The sequence below is a fragment of the Vombatus ursinus genome, unplaced genomic scaffold, assembly GCF_900497805.2.
Source record: "Vombatus ursinus unplaced genomic scaffold, bare-nosed wombat genome assembly UNPS02011613.1, whole genome shotgun sequence".
Lineage (NCBI taxonomy): Eukaryota > Metazoa > Chordata > Mammalia > Diprotodontia > Vombatidae > Vombatus > Vombatus ursinus.
This window is the reverse complement of record NW_020951391.1, coordinates 38,758-51,344: the sequence shown is the minus strand read 5'-3', so window position 1 is coordinate 51,344 and position 12,587 is coordinate 38,758. Positions and strand designations below refer to the sequence as shown.

The following is a 12,587-nucleotide window of genomic DNA, read 5'->3' as shown; positions in this document are numbered from 1 at the left end:
ATGGACAAACTGCTGATACTCACTGGTGAGTTCATATTTGGTGAATGGGCCAGTGCCTCCAAGGATAGCTACTCTTTCTCCTTCCCTGGAAACTGCCTTCTCAAAATTTTTTTTCCCATCTATCCATCCATCTATCCATTCACCCATCCATCAATCTCCCAAGTTGTCACTACCATTGCCTGGCACTTCCTTGCCTATGGTTCATGTATTTTGGCTCCTTGGGAAAGGAAAATCTTGGAGTTGGCACATTCTGAGGGCAGTGTTGTTTTCATTCTGGATTCCTTGAAGAGCAAGGCTTGGTACTAGGTACCCAAAAAATACTTGTTGATGGATCTATTGATTGACTGAATCAATTAATGATTGATGGGAACAATGTAGTCCCACTGGTTGATGAAACTAAGATAGTCTACTAAATCGAACAAATAGTAGAATAAAATGGAGGTATATTTTCATCTGTGAAGTTCTCCCTACACGGGTGAAAGAGGGATAAGCAGAGCTAAAAGGGAAGCATCCAGAGTACTTAACTTAGTACTTGGAAGAGACCCACTTGGGACCTTAGAAGAAGAGAACTCATGAAGATTTAGTTGCTGAACCCAAAGGAGCAGACTCTGTGGATTAGGTTTGGGAACAGGAGTAGAAAGTGAAAGGAAAGGGGGAAGGGGAAAAATCATTGACAGATCAAGAAGTAGAAATTGCTGATTGCTGAGAAAGGCAAGGTACTAAGACCTCAGAGATGCAGGAATGGAGCTAGCAGAGAAGACTGGAGAAGAGAGGATTTAGTGAGAAGATATGATCAGAGTGTTAACTTTCCAAAGGGTTACCCCCTGGGAAAGGGATTAGACTTGTGTTCTTTAGCCTCAGAAGGCAGAGTAGATTTAGGCTTTAAGCAAAGAAATTGTTTTTAACAATTAGAACTATCCCAAAATGGAATATGGGCTATCTCAGGAGATAGGGGGTTTCCTGTCATTGGAGGTCAGTCATTCAGTTGACAAGCATTTATTAAGCTCTTACTATGATCAAGGCACTGAGCCAAGTTCTGGAGATATAAAGAAAGGCAAAAACATGACCACTTGTCATGAATATTGTAAAATCATAGGATGCTTGTTCAGGTGAGGGCAGGACTAGAGGGTCATTAAGGTCTCAGTCCTGCCCTCTTCCCTAAGGAAGAAAGATTCCTAATTGTTTCAGAGAACTGCAGATTTGATCATTGGGCTTACTTTCTATTCACATTGCATCTTTCTTCTCCAAGGAGATTAGACCAGACACCCAGTGGCAGTGGCGACCAATAGAGCAGGTAGTGAGGCCCCTGCTCCTCTTTGCCCTCTTCTCTTTACTGCTCATTTGGATTTTAGGGTTACTGTCTTCAAGCCAGGAAATGGGTATGCCCAGCATCCTCTGATGAGATTCTCTTTTCTTCTTCAGGTCTGGCCCTCCTGCTGCAATTGTAGCTGGGTAAGTGTGTTTGCTCCCAGGCTGGAAGGTGGAAGAATCTGGGAAGGGAGGCAATCAGCTCATGTTATTCCCCTTATCCCTCTTCTGCACCTCCAGCCTCAGCTCTCACCATTGTCTGTTACTTCACCAACTGGAGTCAGTACTGCCCCGGGATTGCCCGCTACATGCCTGAGAATGTAGACCCCTGCCTTTGCACCCACATCATTTATGCCTTTGCCGGCATGACCAACAACCAGATTAAGACCATCGAGTGGGATGATGAGGCCCTGTATGCTGGCATCAATGGTCTCAAGACCTAGTAAGTTCTAGGCTGGGTTCTCTGCTCATGGCAAAAGGGGTCCCAGAGAGAGCTGGAGTGTAGATTCTATCTGCAGTCATACATCTCACATTGGCTGTTAAATGGCACCGTGAGCAGTGTGCTAGGCTTGGAGTCAAGAAGACCTGAATTCTAATCCTACCTTGACACTTACTAGATAGGCAAACCAGGGCAAATTGCTTAACCTTTCTGCCTGCCTCAGTTTCCTCATCTGTAAAATGAGCTGGAGAAGGAAATGGCAAACTACTCGAGTATCTTTGCCAAGAAAACCCCAAATGGGGTCATGAAGAGTTGGACACAACTGAAACAAAATCTTATATTTAACTACTTTGTATTTATTCCCTTCACATTTAATCTTCATATACTTCTACATGCACTTCTGGTCTTCCTTGTCAGGATATAAGCTCCTTCACAGGGATTGTTTTCTTTTTCATATTAGTATCCCCAGCACCTAGCACAGTGCCTGGTAAATAGCTTAATAAATGTTCATCAATTGGTTGACTGAATAGCCTTGAGAGGAAGATAGTGAAATAGTCTCAGAGAGGCTGGGCAGTTTTCTCAAGGTCACACAGGTAGGAAGTATCTGAGGTGGGATCCAAACCCAGCTCTTTTGACTCCTGGACCAGTGATCGTTCTACTCCACCAAGCTCCTAGATAGAAGAAAGGTTGGGGGCTTCCAATGGCCAGGGGGAAGGGGAGAATCTAGGATGCACCATGAGGTTGTTTGCCTGAACATATGGAGGGATCACTCCAATACAACATACTGTTTTACCCATGAGATGGTTGGTTTTCTTTGCCAGTGGCATTTCTATAAACTAGGTAACTTTCTACCAACAGTAACACCGAGCTGAAAACCCTGCTGTCTGTCGGAGGCTGGAATTTTGGGACTCAGGGGTAAAAGCATAAGAATTCTGGTACCAGTAGCTAAATCAGAACTATGTTCCCCCCCGCCCGCTCCAGTTTCTCACCCCTTCCCAAGCCAAACCCAGAGAAAATGTCCCAGAGTCTTTCCAGAGCAAGTGCCCTCATGGTGCTGCTGCCTGAAGCTGTTATGGGTCAAGTTGTTAGATATTTCCTCATCGGTATCTTTTCAGGGGTCTGGGGCAAGCCTGGACAATATCCTTAGAACAGATTGGACAAGTCCCCAGGATCTCTGACCACTAGGCCTAAGGGCTCTGGCCCTTTGAAAATAAATGAAGACTTGTTCACAAGGAAATGGGTTCCCTTTCAGTTCCAGGGAGAGCTTAAGTCTATCATTAGCTTTGTTTTGTTTTGTTTTGTTTTGTTTTTGCTGGTTCTAGATTCTCTGATATGGTTGCTACTGCTGCAAACCGCCAGACCTTTATCCAGTCAGCCATCCAATTTCTGAGAAAGTACAGCTTTGATGGGCTGGACATTGACTGGGAGTATCCTGGAAGCCCAGCAGACACAAAGCAGCTCTTTACTGTCTTGTTAAAGGTAAACTCTCTCCCTAGAGTCCAAGAGATAGGAAGACTCCAGCTCTCCTTTAAGGGGGTGTGGATTGATGCTTTTTCTGATCTAGCATAGAATTTTAAGGGAGAGGGAGAGAGACCAAAGGAGCCCAATGGGGGTTGGATATATGAAAGAATAATTTTTAGGGGTGACATTAGCACTGAATAGAAGCAACTGTATGAAGGGGTTGGTGGTGGTGGTAAACTAAAAAGGAGAAGGAAAGGGATGAAAGAGGAGGATAAATGAAAGATGGGTCATATAAGACCGCAAGACTGAGAGCTAGGAAATGTAGAAATCATTCAGTTCTACTCTCCTGATTTCACAGATGAGAAAATTAATGTCTAGAGAGATTACATGATTTCCCCAGGATCTCTCAGTTAGTAAGCAGCATAGCTGGGATGCAAATTTAAGTCCCCCAACTCCAGGACCAGAGGTCTTCCCACTGTCCCACACTAATAGAAACATTCCAAAGCCTTATCTATCACAAAGTTCCATTGACACATCCCGACACAGCCACAGGCATATATTTGCCTATCTACCCATGTACCCATCCATTCATAGTTCTTAGCTCCTTGCTACTAGGAGTTAGTGAGCACATTTCAGGCCCTGGCCCTGGGGCCATTAAAAAGATATGGAGCTGGTGGGCAGTGAGCAACAACTTCAGATGTCATTTCAATAATAGACTCCCAAAAGAACCCAAGTTAGTTATTTTACATAACATCCAAAGGAGGTCTTCACAAAGCCTTCATAAACCAAAACTCCTTCTGGGTTGTGTCAGGATATTTTCTTATCAGCTAGGTGTTCTCCTTTGCTTTGTAAAGTGGGGATCTTAATCCCTGAGGGGCTCTTCTGCCTTGGCCAGGCATTGCTCCTTGACCTATCAGCCCAGTATCCAAACGCATAGATAAAGATGGCCTTTATGCAATGTCCCCATGGGTTGAGCTCCCCAGCCACAGTTCTGCTTTCCGTTAGCCATTCACATGTCTCAGGAATTCTCCATATCTGCTTTCATGCTCTCCCAACCCTTCACCTACATGTATTCTGACTGTCCTTGACTGATCTGACAGCTTACAATCAGGTTTTAACTAAGTCAAGTTGTCAAAGACTATGCTGGTGGAGAGCAGACTCTGACAGATCCCACCGAGTCAGAGGGACTTTGGATACCCAGTCCTTGTCTTTGCAGAGCTTAAAATCACACAGAGAGGCAGAATATTAAAGCTTCAAATGATCTCAGAGATCATCTCGTGTACAGTGAGAAAACAGGTCCCGAAAGGTTGTAACTTGTCTAATGTCACATCGTTACAGAACTTGAACTCAGATCTTCTAACTCAAAATTCAGAGCTCCTTGTTCTACTCCAGGCTTCCTCTCTCTCCTCTCTTCCTCTCCCCATCCTCCAATCTCAGAACCATGATAACAATCAAATATTATAAGAGTGTGTGTAATCACGGGAAAAATGGAATGGCTCTGAGCTCTCTTTCTCTCTCTCTCTCTCTTTGTCTCTCCCTCCCTCCCTCTCTCTGTCTCTCCCTCTCTCTCAGTCTCTCAGTCTCTGTCTCTCTGTCTCTGTCTCTCTCTGTCTCTCTCTCTCTCTCTCACACACACACACAAACACACACACACACACACACACACACACACACACACACACACATACTTTACAACATGAGGCCTGTGTCCTCTGTATTCCAGGAAATGTATGAAGCTTTTGAGCAAGAGGCTGCTCAGAGCAATAAGGCCCGACTCCTGATTTCTGCTGCTGTGTCTGCTGGCAAAGGCACCATTGAGACAGCCTACCACATCCCCCAGATGTCCAAGTAAGTGTCTCCCAATCCTATGTGAGTGCTCATGTCAGGGTTCAACTGAGTCGAAGAAGGAGTGGAGCTGCTCACTTAGGCCCCACCAAGGGGAAAGCAAGCCAGAGCCTTGAGAGACTGCTAACCTGGAAAGGACTTCCTTCCAGCAAGCTAATCTGAGAATTAAGACTTTGATCTTATCTCTAGAGATATTTGCAAGATTATCTGGAACAAAACAGGCTGCCCCATGTCACTTACTATCCCAAATTCCTCTTATGTCCTGAGTATAGAAATTATTTACTTACTTTCCTGCTTAGAAAAGTAATCTGCAAAACTTCAAACCCTCTGTGGAATTATGGGAGACATCAAGCTCTGACTGCCTATAATCTTCAGAGTACTCTCTGGTGGCAGATGGATTCCATACAAAAGAAAAAAAAGACAAGTTCCTCCCCTTGAGGTCTTTATTTTAAATAAAATTTTATTGATCTCTTTTTTTTTTCTAACATCAGCAAATTTCCCCTATTATGTTTCCTCCTCCCCACTCCCAAGGAGCTATCTCATATGTGTTCAATTGTTATCAGTTGCCACTCTTTGTGACCCATTTGGAGTTTTCTTGACAAAGTTACTGGACTCGTTTGCCATTTCCTTCTTCAGCTGCTCTTACAGATTAGGAAACTGAGGCAAGCAATGTTAAGTGACTTGCCCAGGGTTGCTCAACTAGTAAGTACCTGTGGCTGAATTTTAACTCAGATCTTCTGAACTCTAGGTCTGGCACTCTCTCCACTGCACCACTTAGCAGCCCTATTTCATATAACAAGTACTATTTTTAAAGGGGAAAAAGAAAAAAACAAGAGAGAGAAATCAGCAAAACTGATCCATCTATTGAAAAAGTTTGAAAATACATGCAATGTACCATGCCTCTGGGCCCCCTCTGCAAAGAGGTGGAGTAGGAATAGTTTTTCCCAGCTCTTCTTCAGAGCTAAGCTCCAAAGCTCTTCACCATTTTGCAACATTCAGGTTCATGGGCTTCACTCCACTCTCTCTGTGGATTGTACTCCCCTCCCCTTAAAGTCTGTACTTCCTAGGCCTGATCTTGCTTGCTTCACTTCTCTCCTTTTTTCCTCCCCCTAAGGTACATGGATCTCATCAACGTGATGACCTGTGACCTGAGGGGCTCCTGGGAGGGCTTTACTGGAGAGGATAGTCCTCTGTTTGCTGGACCCAATGACCACGGTGACTACATCTACTTTAATGTGGTAAGGAAAGCTCCATCATGAAGGCTCAGACGTGAGAGCTGTGGTGAGCCTTTGGACAGGAGTGGTAGTGAAGAGAAGAGAATCGTTACTGGGGAACATAGCCAGGAGACCCAGCTTTCAGGAAGAAGGCGGTATGGTTGTAGGTCTCATCTCACAGAAACGGAACTGGGAGCAAACAGAGCTCATGTAGGTCTAAAGCCTTCATTTTAAAGAGGAGACTGAGGTCCAGGGGCTTGAAATGATTTGCTCAAAGTCTCACATGTAACAAGTAGCAAACTACCTTTCAATCTAGTGTCCTTGAATTACACCATCTCTCTTTTTTCCCCCATTTCCTATCTTCTTGCCCCTGCCTTCAAATTCAAGATTAACTGCACTCAATTCTCCACTCTTGGTGCTTCAAAAAGAAGAACAGTGGAGTGAATATCTATAATATAATAATAATAATAATGATATATAATAAAATTGTCATCATAATTACAGATAATCCAAAAATCTCTTCCATTTATTTCAGGACTCCAGGATGTGACTTCCTGTTCCCCTCACCACTATCCCCAATAAGGAAAACCTTTTAAACCTCTGTCTTAGGTCAGTCAGAAATGTGTTGACTACACATGGAAGCCAGTTTATAATTTTAAAACTATATAACAATTTGAAAGGGGATAACTTCTATACAGATAATGGAGAGTGATTCATCTAATCTATTAAATGCCAAAAGAGAAAAGAAATGGGTCCATTTTGGCCCTCAGTTGTACTTCAGTTTCTAACTTTAGAGGGAGAATAAGAAATTGAGAGCATTTGTTTCCCAAAGTCATTCTCCTAATAAGTATATCTGTTAAATACCTCATATATACCTGTTCTGTGTTAGGTGTTAGGAAGGATAGAGAGATAAAGAAGAAAGGGCCTCTTGCCCTCAGGAAGCTTCCAGTCTACATTGGGAGCTCCTCTCTTAGACTGTGAACTTCTCAAGGGCAGGGATTGTCTTTTGCCTTTCTTTGTATCCCTAGTGCTGGCACATAGTAGGCACTTTGTAAGTGCTTTTTGACTGACTGACTAGTATGAAATTGATGGCCAGTGAGGTGATCTTCTTTACTTAGGAAGCCTGTCCCCCTGTTCCAAAGGGGAGTTTCTGGCTTAGCTCTTTCCTTTTCTGCCAGGCTGTCTTGTGTCTGTGGGCTGACCAGAACCTGCACCCAGAGATAACAGTGTTGGTGTGGTGAAGTACAGACAGGACAGATTGCCCCACAAACTGCAGGGCACATTGCTATAGCTGTCCCAGCTTGGTGACTTTCTAACTGCTTCCCTTCCTTTGTCCCTGAGGACTATGCCATGAACTACTGGAAGAACAATGGAGCCCCTGCTGAGAAGCTGATGGTTGGGTTTGTGGCCTATGCCCAGACCTTCACCCTCACCAACCCCTCAGACCATGGCCTGGATGCTCCTACCTCTAGCCCTGGTACTGCTGGACCTTACACCCAGGAGGCTGGAAGCCTTGCCTACTTTGAGGTAACATTCACAGGGGGCTCAGTGGACCCATGGGGATCTCTACAACATCTACTCAACTGGGAAAACACAGTGTGAGAGGTTCTACTCTGTGTCCTAGAGTGCCAAGTTGCTGCTTTGGGTGGATGTGGGCACATGGGCACAGAGAGGGGTGGGGATGGGATTGTTCAGTTCAATTTAACAATTTTACAAAGTTCTAGATGTATTAGGTACCAAAAATGTGTGTACAAGACACTGATAAGTGCACAAAGACAAAAAGACTGAAAGAATCCCTACCCTCAAAGGGCTTACAGTCTCCTAAGAGATACAATAATCCCTGTATTGATAACAGTTCCTACCATTTTCACTTTCCCAAGCACTGTGATTACCTATGCTCCCATGTCAGGTCCTTACTATCCTTCCATGAACACAAGGCAAATTATATTATTTACATAAATAAACTGAGGTTAAGTTGTTTGCCAGCTGCGACTGAATTTAGCTCAGCTACTCTTTATTCCTACTGTCACTCTGGGAAGTTAGAGAGAAGTACATTCTTCCAGGAGAAGAAAATGGTAGCCATGTTTGATGGAAGAAATGGCCAGAGCAGAAGAATGTTCTGGAGTATAGAATGTGTTGGCCCAGAATGCTATAGCTGGGAGGGGACTAAGAGGTCTTCAGGTATAATCCTTTAATTTCACAGATAAGGAAACTGAGGCCTAGAGAGAAGTGGCTTGTTCAAGGTTACCCAGCTATAAAGCAGCAGAGTCAAAGCTAGAACCCAGTTCTCCTGACTCTCAGCTTTTATTATTTCCTGTTCTAGGTCTGTGGCTTCCTGAAAGGTGCCACTGAGGTGTGGAACGCCCCTCGAGAGGTTCCCTATGCCTACAAAGGAAACCAATGGATTGGCTATGACAATCCCAAGAGTTTCACTATCAAGGTGGGTTCTGCTTCTTTCCCTATACAGTTTGAGGTAGAGGCAGGGGGCCCACAAATCTAATGCTTACAGTAATCATTAGTGGCATTCTACCATTCCTCTATCTGTGCTACATTTTTTTATCCTTCTCTCAACTGTTTCAAGTCACTTTTTTTCCTTTTTCTCTTCTTTCCTTGGTCTTAATGATTTGCTGCTATTGGCTAGCCTTGTTGGCATACTTAGGACAAAGGAACTGAATTCTGAGTAGGCTGGGCTTGGTTCAGTGATTTATAGAGCGACTGGGTATCCCTTGCATCTTCTGTGGTCCCAAAGGCCCTCCCTGGCATGTAGTTCTAAATCAAGAGTTCTTAATCTTTTTGTGTCCTGGACTCCTTTGATTGGAGTTTGGTGAAGACTTTGAACTCTTTTGCAGAATCATGATTTTAAATGCAGAAAATTAAAAAAAAAATAGGATGACCAAAGAAGCCAATTCTATTAAAATAAGGATGTCATTTTTCCCATCCAAGTTTACACACGGACCTCCTGAAATCTATGCCCAGATGCCCTGTGTGTCCACCACTCCCAGGTTAAGAAGTCCTTCTCTAGAGTGAATCTTTCCCTCTTACACCCAGATAAAAATAAAGATGACAAATCTCTCTAGGGTCCCAAACCTAAGTGCCATCATTTTTATCCTCCCAGTTGAGCTGGAGATCAGCAGTGCCCACTAACCTTATTGTACATTTGCCAAGATCCCCAAGGAGGCAAGCTCAGTTCCATTTTCTAACTTTTGGGTTGCACACTTCTCACCTTCACCCTCTACTTTCACCCTATGGTGGATACCCTATCTCTCTCATAGCACAAACTCCCCAGGAATCCCAGGGCTTACAGGAGTCATTCAGAGACCATTCTTTGTTGGGACATCAGGCCAGAGTGAAGAGAGAAATTACTGCTTTGGATCCAGGACTATCTCCTTTCCCTCCTTGGCAAGACTTTCTTGTTTGGAAATCCCCATGAATCCATTTAAAGGTGGACACCTCCTCATAAATTCTTCTCCTCACTTGCACCATCTCCTTCCCTGTATTGAGCCTGAGGGAGGTATATTCTCTACCTCATAGGATCATAAATTTAGACCTGGAAGGTACCTTAGAGGCCATTGAGTCAAACCGCCTTGTTTTACAAACAGGAATACTGAAGCTGAAAGTGGCTATGTTACTTGCCTAGGATCACATAACCAGTAAGTGTTTGGGGCAGGATTTGAACTCAGGACTTCCTGACTCTAAATTCAATTCTCTATTGATTATGGCATCTCGCTGACTTAGACTCTGTCTTTATCTCTCAGCTCCACTCTCTTTTCTCGGCCCCAGTATATAGCTCTTAATATAGTAACCTTGAAGATTCCGGGGTTTTGGCTGTCTGGAAACCCCCACTGGCCATGCCCTCAACATGCCTTTGATTCCCCCAATAGGCAGACTGGTTGCTGAAGAACAATTTTGGAGGAGCCATGGTCTGGGCCATTGCCTTGGATGACTTCACTGGCACTTTCTGTGGACAAGGCAAATACCCACTCATGAATGCCATCAAATCTGCCTTGGGTGTCTCCACTCCCAATAAGTAGTGATCCCACCCCACCTCCACCATCCAGGGGGCCCCAAAGCAGAAAGGTTGCTGAGGAAGAGCATCAATCGGGAACTCTTCTTGTATTGTTTCTTTTTTTTAAGACTTTTAAACCTATTTTTCTACTTACCCTAGCATGTCCAAGTTGGAACTGGCAAGGGAAGACCAAAAAGGTCTTATAAGATCATAACTTGTTGTGTGAATGTCCCTTGTGAAAATGTTCTCCTCTGGCAGAGGGGTATAAATGGGTTGCAATAAAAATGGGCCAACCAGATATAGGATTTGAGGGGAGGGGAGAATTATTCCCCCTTACACTTTAATTCCTACAAACCCTGCCATTGGCCACTGGAATTAATGAGGAGACAAGAGAAGTCAGGGAGAGAAAAGCAGAGAGAGGATAAGAGTAGAACAAAGTAGAGAAGTTTGGGGTGGGATAGGGGAATAGGATTGGCCCTCTAGATCAATTTGCAGCCTGCTCAGGAAATAAGGGAACAGATTTAAGCTGGTTTGAATTGGTTTCCAGGCTAAGTAAGATGCCAGTAATAATTGCCAGAAAGCTTTGACAGAAAACTAGTTCTCAGAGGAAAGTATCTAGAATGCAGGGCATCACTTCTGTTGGACAGGTCCCTGAACGTAGGCTAAGCTACAAGGTGCTGCTAGCCTTTGGGAGGGTTTGCTGATCCTTGGTCAGGAGCCCATTGGTGAATTTAGGTGTATTGACTCCTTCACATGCTCTCCTTGGTACGCTAGGATGGACCTTAGTGCACAGAACACTGGTTCTGGAGTCAGGAAGACCTCAGTTCAAATCTAGTCTCAGACACTTACTAGCTGGGTGACCCTCAGCTGTAAAATGGGGATAATCCCAATACCTGTCCGGCAGCAGTGTGGTGAAGATTAAATGAAATCATGTTTGTAAAGTGCTTACTAAGCTCTTAATAGATGCTTGATGAATGTTTATTCCCTTAGGTTGCTGAGTACCAACCTCTACCCTAGGCACTAGTGTTGCCCCCATCATCACAGTGGCCCCTGGTGGTGGCAGTTCAAGTGGCAGCGGGTGCTGTGCGGACAAGTCCAATGGCCTCTACGCAAACCCCAAGAGCAAGAATACCTTCTACAACTGTGCGAATGGGGAGACCTACGAAGAGACTTGCCAGACTGGCCTTGTCTTTGATACCTGCTGCTTGTGTTGCAACTGGTCATGAGCTTTCATGAAGGAATGATCATTAAAGATACTCTTTGCAACTAAATCTCACTTTGTCTGTCTTGCTGAATTAGGTACCTGGGCATTAGTGATCTGCAATGCTCAGGTTATTGCAGTGGATACTGAGTGGATCACAGGGCTGTAACCAGCATGGACAAAATATGGCTCTGTCCTCAGACATTGACATTTGGAAGGGGAGCGGAGGGATGAACTTTCTAGGAGTGGGAGCCTTCCTTTCCAAGATAAACTCTTCCCCATTCCTCACCTTTCAGTCTTTCTGTCTGGGTTGCCACATCTTTCCTTCTAACCCTTACAGAGGTGAGGGTCAGATTTCCCTCTGCCTCAGCTCAAATACACCAGTGTCATCTTTGCAAAGTCCTTTGTGCAGCTGCCCCTCCACCTGGTGGCCCCAACCCTCATGACAAACTATTTTTGTCCTATGTGACAAAATTCTGAGCTATGCCTTGGGTGGGCTAAGACTTCTCCCCTTTCCCCCACCATGGAAATTTGTCACTTGTGAAGTACCTTTGCCAGAGGGGGTAGATGAGAACTTATCCTTTGCCCCTTTTCTAAGATGACTGCAATGGCCCAACACTCTGAAGGCTTTGCCCAGTGGCCTATGGATTTTCCTCACCTGGTTGAAGGAGATAGTCTCCTCTTCTTTCAGTTAAGTGATACATGGAATGGGAGAAGGAGGAATTGCATGTTCCACACCTATGAGTGGTCCCTCCCAAGCTGGTATGGTGGTTGGAGAAAGGAAAGAGACTGGAGTGTTGTGATGAAATATCTATTACCTTAGCACCCTTTATTAGGTGAATGTGGGGAGGAGAAGTATCAATACTTCTAACAGTGATGGTTATTGGGCCACAGAAGTGGGACTCAAGTTCAATTCTTTAATAGTATATTTAAAGGAATGAGGTGTGTGTGTGTATGTGTGTGTTTTAGCATTACAAGTACACCCGTGTTTTACACAAATAAAAATACCTGTGATGTACAAAAATGATCAGTGAGGGGGTGATTTTTCACTTTACCAAAGTTTTTATCGTGAGAGGTACTTTAACAGACACTCTTCTAGTGCTTTGAGAATGA

General features: G+C 44.2%; 1 protein-coding gene across 1 annotated transcript; it reads left to right on the top strand.

Annotated features, from left to right (window-relative positions):
* On the top strand, positions 1-11,513 carry LOC114039129 (acidic mammalian chitinase-like). The gene is given in 11 exon segments (XM_027856781.1): positions 1-25; positions 1,423-1,452; positions 1,549-1,750; positions 2,606-2,662; positions 3,070-3,226; positions 4,932-5,056; positions 6,168-6,291; positions 7,609-7,794; positions 8,591-8,707; positions 10,149-10,290; positions 11,264-11,513. Coding segments are annotated over 11 exon segments (1,401 nt in total). The 3' UTR covers positions 11,500-11,513.
* Positions 11,514-12,587: the final 1,074 nt, after the last annotated feature.